Consider the following 13,672-nt stretch of genomic DNA (forward strand, 5'->3'; position numbering starts at 1 on the left):
TTTAATAGATTTTGAAACCAATTCACTTGGTTGTGACTCCATTGAGGCACTGTTTGGCAAGGAAATTAAGGGTTTGTTTGTTTCGATGTTAGAATTTTTTTTAATAGATTTTTGTTGCACATCAGAAAATTCCTTGGTTTTAGTCACAATCACATTGGATTTTACAGCTGAATTAATAGTTTTATTGGCAGCTTTTCTTGGTTTTCTTTTTGAAGCAACTTTTGATTTTAAAATCAATTGACTTGGTTGCGACTCCATTGAGTTAATATTTTTCACACTTTTTACAGATATTATTTTGCTTTGTTCTATGTTAGAATTTTTGTTTAGTTGTACATCAGAAAATTCCTTGGTTGTAACTCCAATTACATCGGATTTTATAGCTGAATTAATAGATTTATGGCAGGTTTTTCTTGATATTATTTTAGAACGAGTTACTTTGCTAGTTTTGTGTTGAATATCTGGTAATATAAGGGAGTTAAAGTTATTTATGTTGGAATGATTTTCCAAGTCTTTGTTGTTGCCTTCTGGAATAAGTTGGATAGTTGTAAATGGTTGACCTAGTTTTACGTCTGTTTTTTTAGGTTTTAAATTATCAATCGTAGATTTTTTTAAATATTCTTTGATATTTTCCTTATTACATATTTGTGTGTGTCTTCCCGGATTTCGTCCACGTTTTATTTTGCCTATTTAAATTAAAAAAAAAAAAATATAAACAATGGTACCTGAAAATTGCATTTTTGCATTTTTGAGTGGACAAAATTATGTTTCGAATGCACCTTAAATCAATAAAATTCGACTATGTACATGTTTTTTAAAAAAAAGTCGTGAATAAAATCGCGAGTTTTTTCGAGATTTAAAAGAATAAAAATTTAAATATCTCCGAATATGGTCACTATAGGAATAGTTTAAGTCTTCCGATAGTGACCATATTTTAAGATAAACATTTTTTTGACGAAAACAAATTTTTGTTTAAAAAAGATTAAAAAAAATATTTTTTAATTGTTGGTGAAAAAATGTATGGATGATAAACCAAGATACAGTGTAAAATTTTTACATTACAAACATAATGTTACACCCTTACCACTCATGGTGAAGGGTATAAATATACATTATAAAGTTCCAACATTTCTACAAAACTCTCATTTATAAATATGGAAGGTAACTAAAATTGCAATGTTCTTACCTTTAACATTATGTTTAGCCACTTCTATATTATTTTTAACTTTGCTATATTCCAAGTCATTTGCCGCATTTAAAATATCAAGTTCCACCTGAGACGTTTCTCTCATTGACACTTTTGATTTATTTGACAAATCTAAAGGTAGTACGTCTCTTTTTGCTTTTATAAGCTTAACACTTTTACTATTGCAACTCAGATTATTATTTAAAGAAATATTATATTGATTGCAGTAAAATTCAGAATGTAAAATCTCTTGGTCTTCTCTTAGATCTTGGCTGCTAAAAATGTCTTGAGTACATTTATTATTTACTTTTGCCGTCTCATTATTTGCAACATCCTGTGTACGCTGACTTGGACAATGTATACATCCCGTTTTAAATACCCTGCCAGTTCTGGTAATGCGCACATTATTCCAGGAAAATGCTTGTGACGCATTAAGTTTCTGTGACAGACGTTCAGATCGTCGTAATGGCACATTTTTACTAGACTTCTCCAGTTTAGAAGTTGCTTGATATTGTTGGACAAAAATTATATTATTGCATAAAATTATGTTTAAAATATATTCACCTTTTATTAATTCTTCTACTTCAGAACAGTACGTAGCATCACTATCATTAATTGAACACATATTTATTTATAATTTTTTTAAAGAAACTAAATAATGATTTCGTGACTCTGCTAAAAAGTTGTAAGTAAAGTAACTGTAAATGTTTTGTTTATGTTATCGCTTTAAAACAATTTCGATAACTTAAATCAATTAGAGACTAATTTGCTATCGAGAGATCGACAAATAATTTCTCTGCTCTAATTGATTTAGAAACCGTTAAAAATTTTAAAATTTAATTAAGTTAAAATGATACATTAATGTATCACAAGCATAATAATTGTAGTGAACCTCTTTATAATTTTTTTATATATTTATTTTTAATACATACTATTTTTGACAATGTCTCAGTGTTGTCGCCTGGATTATTGTAATGCCATGTTTCCACGGCAGTCTGAATTACTTAATTCGCGTTTTGAATTACGATTGCGAATCAACCTGTTTACACGACAACATTCGTAATTCAGTTTGACATTTATTTATTTCTTCTTCTTGTTTTTATACCCTTCACCTTCGTGAGAAGGGTATATATAAGTTTGTCATTCCGTTTGTAATTTCTACATTTTTCATTTCCGACCCTATAAAGTATATATATTCTGGATCCTTATAGATAGCGGAGTCGATTAAGCCATGTCCGTCTGTCTGTCTGTCTGTCTGTTGAAATCAGTTTTCTGAAGACCCCAGATATCTTCGGGATCCAAATCTTCAATAATTCTGTCAGACATGCTTTCAAGAATTTTGCTATTTAAAATCAGCAAAATTGGTCCACAAATGGCTGAGATATGAGGAAAAAACCAAGAGAACCTCGATTTTTGACCTATTTTTTACCTATATCTGGATTACTAAGACATTAATATAGACAATATGGATATCTAATGATAGATATTTCAAAAATAGATATTTCAACGACGTATATAAGACCATAGTAAGTTGGACCTACAATGGGTCAAATTCGGTAAAAAAAATTTAAAATTTAAAAAAAAAAAATTTTAAAATTTAAAAAAAAAATTTTGAAATCTAAAAAAAAATTTTTTTAAAATTTAAAAAATATAGCACTCTTACTTGTTTTTCTTCTGTTTACATGTTTTGTTTATTTTGTTTGTTTGGTGCGAATTTTAAATTTGTAATTTGGCAATGGATAAAAAAGGTAAGTAAAAACATAAAATTGTAGCATTATTAATTAAACAAATATAATTTAATTATTATTTTCATTATTAGAAAAAAGAAAAAGTGCAAGCAAGTGGGACCAGGGCAGCGAGCGGGCTTTATTAGAGGTATGGGCTGAAAGAATGGCAGAGCTGCTACTTCTACAAATGATTTTAACTTTAATCAGACTTTTTATTTCTTTTAATTTATTTATTTAATACAAAAATCTTTTTCTTTATTTTGTTTTGACATTTTTGTTTGGACTGCTGATTTTGATAGATAAATAAACGATAAAAAATTAGAGATGACAGTCATTCGTTCATAATTCATAAGGTAACTGTAATTCAGTTCGTAATTGGGGGTTGAATGACGAATGAGAGCTTGAATGACGAATAATGCCGTCGTGTGAACATGGTATAAGTTGCACTTCTGAATTACACAAGGTCACCAATATCTAATTTTGTTTAAACAGCACTAACGTTCGATGTCGCAAAATATTAATGGAATATTAATTTTACGGGTTGTATTTTTATATTCCGTGGGGATGAAGGCGAATATATTAGAAACTCATTTACATCACTAACTTACTAGAATCTTAAATATCTCCTGAAATAATTATTCGATCTTATGATAACTGTGATGACAATGATGGCTGTCTTCATGTAAATTAATTTTCAAATTTTTGAACCTACGATATAAATTAAAAAGTTCCCTATCTTTTACCTAAGATTTGAAAATGCGCGTAATTACCATATGTTACATTTTCTTATAGTCATATATTATACTTATATTCGCTATATTTATGGAAATATTACTAAGTTAATTTTATCGTATGTGAAATTTAATAAATCGGTATTGTATCGCATTTAAAATTTGGTATTATGATACCAGCCAAAGCAAAGAAATTTAATAATAATAACGATCGCCAGTAAAATTTGGTTTTGTTACATACGATAATTTCGTTCAAAGGGTCGATATCTAAATTTCTGTTAAGTAGAGGGAATTGCGTGAAATTACACATGAATTGACAACATTGCAATCTTTGAATGTTTACATTTTTGAACGCTATTATCGACTGTTACTCTAATCAGCCATTTATATTTTGTGTTACCACACCACAGTGAATTTTTCCAAAAAAGATGAAGACTTCTTATTTGTGAAAAATTCGATTTGTTTACAAAAAATTTCATCCGCAAAATTTTTAATTTTCTGAAAATAAAACAAAAGTAAAAACAAAAAGTAACATGGCTGATGATAAACCAAATCTAGCAATTATCAGAGATCCCAATAAGGCGAACCATCGCATTTTTATTGGCAATTTACCACAATGCACCCGTGAGGAGTTGGAAAGTATCTGTTTACCTTATGGCAAAGTTCTAGCCTCGTTGGTGCAGAAAAATTTCGGTTTTGTGCAATTCGAATCGGAAGAGATGGCCAACAAAGTTGCCGCTGCTCTGACAAAATCCACTTTCAAAGGAAATACCATTACGGTACGCAATGCTGGCACATCTAAGAAGAACCAACAGAATACAAATACAGGTTCCAACAATTGGCAACAAGCGGTTCAAGGTGGCGTCGGAGTAATGCCTCAGGCAGCAGTGGGTGGTATGGACAATGCGGATAATTCAAATTTTAATGATTGTGAAATCATTGTAGTCGATCGTAAAAATACGTAAGTAATTGAAAATCTTGTTATTATTGATGACTAAAATATTGATTTTTTTATTATTTTAGAAAATATGCCGAAATGATTGAAGATCGTTTAAAGCGTTTAAATTTAAGGGTTGATGTTTTATTTCCCAATGCTGATGTTCCGTTGGGTAAAGTGGTAAGTTGAAAATATTTTTACACAAATGCAACTTTCCGAAGCCCCCAAGTAATTTACATACATGATGGATACATCAATATATCCGATATAGTCCGCTTCGGTCGCTATTTAAATTCGGGAAAATCGGCCCACAAGATCCAAGGAAAATATCACGACTATCTAGATTTTTGATATATATCTAATGATAAATATTTCAAAGACCTTTCCAAAAACGTATATAATGCCATAGAAATGCGGACAGACAATTCGTCAAATCTTGAAAAATATTTTAAAGTCAAATTTTTTTATCACCCTAACATTTTTCTGGAAAAAAAAAATAATTTTGAATCTTTATCTTAAGATTCGGCACAGCCGACTGTAGTTACATATCTTAATTTTTTTCTTTTTATTATTTTTGTACTTTCAGCTTTCTAATATTGCTTCACGTGACTGCTCGTACGCCATCCTCGTCACGAATCAGCATGAGGAACATAACAGCATAACCGTCAACATATTATATGGCCAACCGGCCGAACATCGTAATATGCCCGTTGACGATGCCATACAATTGATAAATGATGATATGCGCAAGAAAATTATGCGAGAAAAAGCAGCCGGTATAGTAAATCCACAACAGCAACAGATGCGTAATGTAGCACAGATCCCAATGAATGTGCAACAACATTTACCCAATTCTGTACCCATTATACCAGCCAATCCATCTAATTACATGGCACCACCATTAAAAGAACGTCATCCAGATGCAATACAAATGTTGCTAAATCTATTAGCCTCCAATATGCCTCTAACAGTTTTGCAATACGATCGTATTATTAAATATCTGCAACAGAGACGCGAGCTACAACTTAAGGTAGAGCTGGGTGATGCTGCTGAGGACATGATAAAATCTACCCCTGATCCAGAAATTGAGCTACAAAAGAAAATTCTTAATATTCTTAATAAACCTTCTGTTGCTGAAACTCATTACGAGTTACTGTATCCAACATTGGAGGCCGTACAGCAAGATGAACGTATTTTGGACTTACTCAGTGATGTGCGAGTACAAAAGGCTTTAGATTCGTTGATGGATTCCAATTTGGTGTCCACCGTGGAAAACTTAATGAAATTTTAATTGAATAACATGTAATAAATGAATATTCTCTTTTAACGTATTTTATAAATTAAAACAAAAGTAAATAATTAATAACGCAAATTATGTTGTATTTTTCTCTTAAGGCCATGAACGTTTAGCTTCATGACCGTCATATTTGCCGCGATATTTAAGACCGGTCACCAGAGTAGAACTCTTGGGGAATGCAGTTTGTCCATTAAACTTGGTATCCTTTTCGGGATTGAATCTCACATAATCATATTGGATATGCAAATTTTCGGGTAGTTGCATTTGTTTCAGAGCATCGTATGGCACAGTAGTATTAACAGAAGTTTCATAAAACTTAATAACATCACCTATTCAAAAACACAATTTTATTAATCTATCACTTTATTAAAAATTTTATTAAAATTCAAAGTACTTACCCACAGTCTTCACTTCATGCACTTGAGAGTTGGGTACACTGTGTTGGAAATCGTTGAAACAGGCCTGTAAAAATTTAAATTTCTCCTCTAGACTTTTAAGACTGTAATCCTGTTTGTTGGACATTTGCAAAGTGGCGCATATGGCCTGTACCTTTTCGGCGACATTGGAGGGAGCCTCATAAGCTTTGTGAGGTCTTAGGAATCTACAAGAAAATTCATAAATAATGTTAAATATGTATAACTCTATTTTGTATTAATTTTTACCCTTTATCACTTATGGATTGCGCCATTGACTCAACTTGGCCGACTGTTTTTGCCTTGGTTGAATAACATCTGGACCAGGTGTTCTAAATGAAAATTTACAAAATAGTTTAAGTTTTAATATAACTGGTATTTAGTTAAGTAGTACTTACACTTTTTTGTAATAAATTGCATAAAGTTTTACTTAAATTTGCTTGCATTTTTATAATTTTCGATTTTAATATTTTTTTTTACTTAATGCGGTTGGTTGAGGAAGCAGAACTCAACGTTGATAAAATATCTAGCGGCGTTAGAATATAAAAACAGCTGTTAAAGGCCGACGATAATGTAGTTTTTGGGAATGTTTGTGCAAACTAAATTTGGCAGCACTTTTTTAGAGATGACAAAACGAACGAAATTTCTTCAAAAAATTACCATATTCTTTTTTTTTAAAGTTCGCATAAATACCACGAACCCGGTTTTTTCTAGAAAAAGCATCGGTGCTGCTTGCTGCGTGCGGCAAAGAGAGAGCCGGGATACGGCGACAGAACGACGGACAGCGGAAGCGACACAGCGAGGCGGGGACGACGGCGGCGACCGCGCTAGCTTGGGACACACTGTGGACGAAAAAAAACCGGGGGGTGCGTGCGGGGAGAAAAAAAAGCAACCTCTTTCTTCTCCTCCCCTCGACCACTAAATTTTTTGTGGTGAATAAAATTCGTGGTGAATAAAATTTGTGGTGAATAAAAATCGTGGTGAATAAAAATCGAGGTGAATAAAAATCGTGGTGAATAAAATTCGTGGTGAATAAAAATCGTGGTGAATAAAAATCGTGGTGAATAAAAATCGTGGTGAATAAAAATCGTGGTGAATAAAATTCGTGGTGAATAAAAAAATCGTGGTGAGTTTTCAGAAATTCACCACAAATACCGTTGTCAAATTTTTCAAGGTCATTGCAAATTTGTCATCCTAAAAGTAGGCAATGTGCTTTTTTTTTACATTTTTTTGCTGAGGTTGTTGAATTAGAAGAAAGGTAGTGGGTGTCGTCGTCCTTCCAAGTCCAGAAGGATCATCATCAATCAATCAAGCAAGTGACGACAAGAAAACAAACACACACACAAACAACATCTCATAATAATAATAATGAGAAGGAAGAGGAAGAAAAATAAATTATTATTATCTAGGATCAGCGCTGTGGTCAAAATTCGACCCACAATAATTTGTTCACGTTTGTTTGTGTGTCTCACTCAGCTAACTAAAATTATAAAAAAATGCTTTTTGTGAGCCGGGGCTTTTCTTGAAAGTCGACAAAATTACTTTACTGCTGTCGTCAAGCTTCTTTTTCTTTCACTACTTATGCATGGAACGAACGAACACATTGAAGACAGCAGGCTACCAACTACAATCTGTCAAAATTAGAATACATACATACACACGTTTATATGAAGACGATTCTTTTGACGACAGCACAGCTACACGACCACACGATTGCTTTTGCCGCTGTAGCCGAATTAATAAACTAATTTCTATTTCTGTCAACTACTTACTACAAAGCAGAAATAGTGTTGCTAATATAATAAAAAACGTAAATAAAAAAATGAGTGCTTAAAAAAAATATATTTTTTTTACTTAATTAAGAGAAGTTTTTGATAACCATATTGATTGATGTAAATTAATAACAGGTACATAATTAATTATAACCATATATATATATGTTTACTCAAAATAATTGTTTAAATCTTAATTACTTTGGAATTTTGTACGGTTATTTTTTATTGAAGTGGCACCACTGAATTATAAATCAGCTGTTTACTTTGTAGCTAGCTGTCTGTCGTCTTTAAAATAATTCAGTAGCGACTACAACTCCAGCCAGCAGAATTTGTGTTCGTGTAGTCGTGTAGCCTGCTGTCTTCAATGTGCTCAATGCATTACTCTACACAGCTGCCGAATTGTTATTCAGTACTTATAGTAGCAACTCTGAAAGCCTTCACTGAACGTACGTTTACAAATAATTGGATTATTTTTCTCTTTTTTTTTTGTTACTTTTTTGTCTTGATGAGGCAGCTCAACTTTATTAAAGAAGAGCAATCGAATCAGTTTCGTTTTTACTTCTTTGCAGCAGACAAACTTCTGTGAACTTGAAAACAAATTGCATTCGTTGAGAACAAATAAAGTCTACAAAGAATTTGCACATTTTTTTAAATATACTGAAAAGTTAAAAAGTATTTTTTTTAAAACAGTTTCTTAAGAAGAAAAACAAAGTTAAAAAAAGTAATTTGTGTTTTATGACAAGGTTACACACAGATATTTGGCATTGTTGCTAGTGCGAATGTGTGTGTGTGTATAGATGTAAGTCTCTTTTTTTCTCGTAAAAGTGTGTGTGTGTGGGTGAATTTTTGCCGACAACATGAAAGAAAGTGACAAAACTATAGTGCTTTAGCTGCAAAAAGATTCAAGAGAAAAAGAGTACGATGGTGTATTGACATAAAAAAAGAATAAAAAAATTGTTAACAAGAAAAAACGCAATTTTATAAGCTAATTGTTGCTTTAAAAGTTTTAAAAATTAAGAAAATATCGTTAAAAACTATAAACAAACGTGTGAATAAAAAGAAAATTCAATAATATTGATTAACGAAAGAACAAAGTGTCATGTAAATTAAGGGAAAGTTTTACTTGTTTTGTTATTGCAGTGAGAGAAAATCAATTATTTTTGTCATAGTGTATGTGTAAATATATACGGCTTTACTAGGAATATGTCGTAGTGTGCGTGAGTGACTGCTGTATATGTGTTTGAAAGAAATGGCAACAATGATAATGCAGGGTTGCAAAACGTAAGAAAATGTCGTTAAAAAACAGTTTTTAACAATAAACCAAAAGCAATTTACTGCAAATAAATTATTGATTTATTAAATTTATGGCATAAATAACAATAAGAAATTTTAATTGAATTTGTTTTTAACTCTTTAAAAGTTACAAGTACTGAAAAATGCAACCATGTGTGGCTGTATAATAGAAGACAAAAAAATCTGTATATTTCTGCTCGCCAACGCCATTTTCAATTCTATAGTCGTCGCAGTCGCAAACGTCATGTCGTCGTCAATGTTGCTCTAACGCGTTTTAAAGAAAAATTGTGTCCCCTTCGTTTTATTTAATATTAAATGAAATAATTTATTACGGTAATTAACAAATCAAATGGCATATCCGCTTAAGGTGTTTATAATAATTTTTTATATAAAAGTGTTTCAAATAGTGTTACAAAAAAGTGTTTTAAGAGATATTAAAAAAAATATCGATTAGAAAAATCACAAGTGAATGGAAAGTGGAGCAAAAATTGTTAATGAGCAAACTATAATACACTCAAAAAAAAAAATCAAAATAATATTGCTTGCTATCTTTTATACAAGGTGCATATATGAGAAATAAGTAAATAATAGCAAAAAAAATTTAAGATGTTTATAAAAAATGCAAAGTTGCAAATAAGAAAAAAATATTCGATCGATTTTAAATATCAAAAGGAAAAAATTCCTATATGACGCGTAATTTTGCAATTTTTTTTTTATTATTATGTTCTCTTTTGCTATTTCCGTTAAAAGGGAAGAAAAACATATAAAAACAGCAGAAAGAAGACTACTTTGAGTACGGCAACGACAAAAAGCAAAAAAAAAGTAAAACAACAACTACAGCAAAGCAGTAGCAGCAGCAATTCAACGTGAAGTAGAAGTTCATTTGTGTTTTCTGTCTTTCTTTTATTTTTGTGTTTTTTTTTTTTATTATTTTGTTTTGTGTGTGCGGTTGTTTGTCATTTCGTTCGTTCATTCGTGAGCTGGTTGATTGTATGGATGGATGGAGCACATACATTATTAACTTTGTACAATAAGTTGGCAAAAATAACTAAAAAAAAAATAAGAAAAAATACGTATAAAACCAGCAAACGAGCTCCTTTACACCACCAACAGAGTCAGTAATATCACTAGTAAAGTATACGTTCGTTTTATTCTTCTTTTTTCTTTGTATATTATTAAACAGAAGAAAAACAAGAAAAAAAAGCCCCAAAAGCAAGATGAGAGCAGCACAAAAATATTGAAACTACAAAATACTTTGCCATCATAATTTTCATTAAAAACAAAAACAACTATGTATCATATCATGATAATAGAAATGAGCAAAAATATTTAGAATTTCTCTGTTCAAGAAAAGTTATTATAATCAATTTTTATCAGGGAACTTTGAATATTGTTTCTTTGCGAAAAATTATTAAAATTTCAAAATGGAGAGGTTAATGACATATTTTTTCCCTTAAGTTAGTATCTACAAATAATTACAACATTGTGAAAACTATGATATGAATTAATTCTGTTTTTTTTGGGTCCCTACTAGCCATATGATTCTCAAATCTTAATCTTGGTCGCTCTCATTAAGAAATACGGCATACTGAAATTTTATGATTCTAATTGGAATTCATTTTCGTAACCTTTTCAATAAATAACAAACGTATTGTGATTTTTTTTCAGACTTACTTGGCATAATCGAATAAGATTGACTGATTTAAAATAATATATAATTTTTAAAGTACCTATAAAAGTTTGTGTTTTTAAAAGTGATATATTTTAGCTAAGATCTTTATTGATCTAACAGCAATGATTGTTAAGCAGACACCCCTTTGTCATATCTATACGGATAGCCCGATCCCATAGCTATAGATGAAATGTTATTGAGTTAAGTTTTGAATCTGAACTTTACGACCCAGGGTATATAAAAATTTGAAAACGATGCCAAATGATGGTTCTGGAAAGTTTTTAATAGGTATAGGTACCTTAATGAAATCCATTAGAAGGATTTACATATTTGCATTTGAAAATAAAAATTTTAGTTTGTTTTAAATCACTTACTCTTTTTTGCTAATAGCGGTTCCATGTTTTTTTGCAAATAAATTATTTTTATTCAACAACAAATTATCAATTGTAAGAATTTTTTTTTAATTTTTTTCTGAGTCAAAAGTTATGTGCAGTCGAAAATTTGTTTCAAAATTAATTTTTAGTTGTACCGAAAATAAAAAATTTATCAGAAAGGTAATATTTAAGAAAATATTATAAAAGAAAAATATGTATTTAAAAATTACTGCGAGGTCAAGACCATTCCCAAATAGGACTAATTTTAATGTAAATAAATTTTTAAGTTTAAATTTCTCTTAATGATTAGATGCTTTAAAAAAAATTAGAAACTCGCGCCGGTCTTTTCATTTTTAAATCACAGATGTCTATATACAGTGCACTCGCGGTAACGTGAACTAATTAAAACCAAGGAAGTTCATGTTAGTGAAATTGTTCACGTTGGCGATTGTAGAATTTCATGGAAAAATTATAAAATTTACTCGTTTGAACGTGAAATTCTTTTATTATTATTTTCAGTATTAAAATATAAAACAAAAATTATTGTTTAAAATACAACGAGATCACGAGAAAATATCCATTGATATAAAATTACATAGCAAATAAAACTATTCATTCGTTGCCATACAAAAACAAATTTAGCGGATACAAACATATTTTTTATATAAGAGGATTCCCAAAACTTTAAAAATCGAATTTAATGTATGTATTTCAGTAGTTTAGCCAGCTTAGAAATCAAATGCAGTGGCAAAAATTGTTCACGTTATAGAGCTTTCTGAGTTTGTTCACGTTACAGAGTAGTCAATGTAAACAAAAGCTTGTTCGCTTTAGGCGGTGTTCACGTTACCGCGAGTGCACTGTAACTGTAAAATTTCATTAAAAAAGAAGCATGAACTAAAATTTTAATGCATTACAAAAATTTTAATTTTCCAAAAAAATCAGCTAAAATGTATACCCTTCATTCACCTTTGTGTGAAGGGTGTATATAAGTTTGTCCGACCCTATAAAGTATATATATTCTGGATCCTTATAGATAGCGGAGTCGATTAAGCCACGTCCGTCTGTCTGACTGAAAACGATTCATACATCAATATCTCCGGAATTCTGCTGAGATATAAGAAAAAAACCAGGACAACCTCGATTTTGTACCTATTTTTGAACTATACATATCTGGATTACCAAGTCATTAATATATACAATAGGGATATCTAAAGATAGATATTTCAAAGACCTTTACAACGATTTGTATATAGTAGGTTGGACCTACAATGGATCAAAATCGAAAAAAAAAATTTAACCCGAATTTTTTTTCCACAAATTTTTTTTTTGCTAAATATTTAAAAAAAAAAATTTTACATTTAAAAAAAAATTTTTAAAAACAATTCGAAAATTTTTTTTTCCAAAAAATCAAAAAAAAAAACAAACATTGGAAAAAAAATTTTGTTTATCTAAAAATATAAAAATAAGTAATGGCAAAGGGTATATAAGATTCGGCACAGCAGAATATAGCTCTCTTACTTGTTTTTTCTTTATTTTTTGCCAAAATTCTTCTATGAATTTTTTAATAATTAATTTTTGAAAAGAAGACACAATTTGAAATAGAACAGAATAGTAGAATGAGCATCGAACATTTTATTTTATATATTTTTTTTTGAACAATTTTCAATTTTGAAAAAAAACTGTCACATTATTTTTTTATGTCGCAATAACTTTCGTTTCTTGCCCTATATAAGCTAATGTTGTTTAAAATATCAATAGTTTGCACTGCCGCTACAGTTGGAACAATTTTTTTTTATTTCCAATTAGACAGATTTTAATTTTTCGGTTTATTTTCAGTTCTTTAGAGGTTAATTTGAATACTTATTTGTCACATAATAACATTTCAACAGCAGTGAAAGTTGCAAACATAAATGATATTGGCTCCCAGTTCAGTAATTTCTTTGCTCTTTTATGTAAAAAAAAATCTCAAAACTCTGTTACGCACTTTGACTTCGTTATCTAGACTTAATGACAATCACAAATTCAGGCTACCATGAGTGTTTTTAATCATTAGCACAGCATATTGTTTATTGTTAATATACTTTTGGTTTTAATGTCAACATTAAGACTTATGAACAAAGCTTCGAATTATTTAAATTTGAGCTAATTCACTAAAATCTTAAATCGGAATAAACAAATTTCAACCATTCATTTCATAAATCCATTCACAAAATCGACTTCTTCATTCTATAAAGAATGAATTCTCGAAAGGAATGAATTCAATTAATTAA

At 30.1% G+C, this 13,672-nt stretch overlaps 3 protein-coding genes across 4 annotated transcripts in view; 2 read left to right on the plus strand and 1 right to left on the minus strand.

Annotated features, from left to right (window-relative positions):
* Nucleotides 1-4,115: 4,115 nt before the first annotated feature.
* Nucleotides 4,116-5,950, plus strand: Neos (Neosin). Its single transcript, XM_065504878.1, has 3 exons — nt 4,116-4,602; nt 4,665-4,758; nt 5,165-5,950. Exons 1-3 carry the CDS (start codon nt 4,175-4,177, stop codon nt 5,867-5,869), a joined length of 1,227 nt encoding a protein of 408 aa, XP_065360950.1. The 5' UTR covers nt 4,116-4,174; the 3' UTR covers nt 5,870-5,950.
* mRpL50 (mitochondrial ribosomal protein L50) lies at nt 5,942-6,811 on the minus strand. Its single transcript, XM_065504879.1, has 4 exons — nt 6,687-6,811; nt 6,538-6,620; nt 6,274-6,476; nt 5,942-6,204 (listed from the first exon to the last, which is right to left on the minus strand). Exons 1-4 carry the CDS (start codon nt 6,732-6,734, stop codon nt 5,969-5,971), a joined length of 570 nt encoding a protein of 189 aa, XP_065360951.1. The 5' UTR covers nt 6,735-6,811; the 3' UTR covers nt 5,942-5,968.
* Nucleotides 6,812-8,564: 1,753 nt separating this feature from the next.
* The window catches only part of skd (mediator complex subunit skuld), a 74,839-nt gene continuing 69,731 nt past the window's right edge, over nt 8,565-13,672 (plus strand). Inside the window, exon 1 of one of the 2 annotated variants that reach the window (XM_065506528.1) lies at nt 8,565-9,723. The gene's annotated coding sequence lies outside the window, so the exon portion shown is untranslated. The remainder of the gene's footprint in view (nt 9,724-13,672) is intronic. The other variant, XM_065506530.1, reaches the window with a different exon arrangement.

This window comes from Calliphora vicina, chromosome 3 (genome assembly GCF_958450345.1).
Source record: "Calliphora vicina chromosome 3, idCalVici1.1, whole genome shotgun sequence".
NCBI lineage: Eukaryota > Metazoa > Arthropoda > Insecta > Diptera > Calliphoridae > Calliphora > Calliphora vicina.

Excerpts from the sequence above, each read along its gene's own strand:
- mRpL50 (XM_065504879.1), bottom strand. The coding sequence starts at position 6,734 with ATGCAAGCAAATTTAAGTAAAACTTTATGCAATTTATTACAAAAAAGT. Across the intron at positions 6,621-6,686 it reads GCAATTTATTACAAAAAAGT|AACACCTGGTCCAGATGTTA; the intron begins GTAAGTACTACT and ends ATTTTCATTTAG. Across the intron at positions 6,205-6,273 it reads GCATGAAGTGAAGACTGTGG|GTGATGTTATTAAGTTTTAT; the intron begins GTAAGTACTTTG and ends GTTTTTGAATAG.
- Neos (XM_065504878.1), top strand. The coding sequence starts at position 4,175 with ATGGCTGATGATAAACCAAATCTAGCAATTATCAGAGATCCCAATAAG. Across the intron at positions 4,603-4,664 it reads GTAGTCGATCGTAAAAATAC|AAAATATGCCGAAATGATTG; the intron begins GTAAGTAATTGA and ends TTATTATTTTAG. Across the intron at positions 4,759-5,164 it reads ATGTTCCGTTGGGTAAAGTG|CTTTCTAATATTGCTTCACG; the intron begins GTAAGTTGAAAA and ends TTGTACTTTCAG.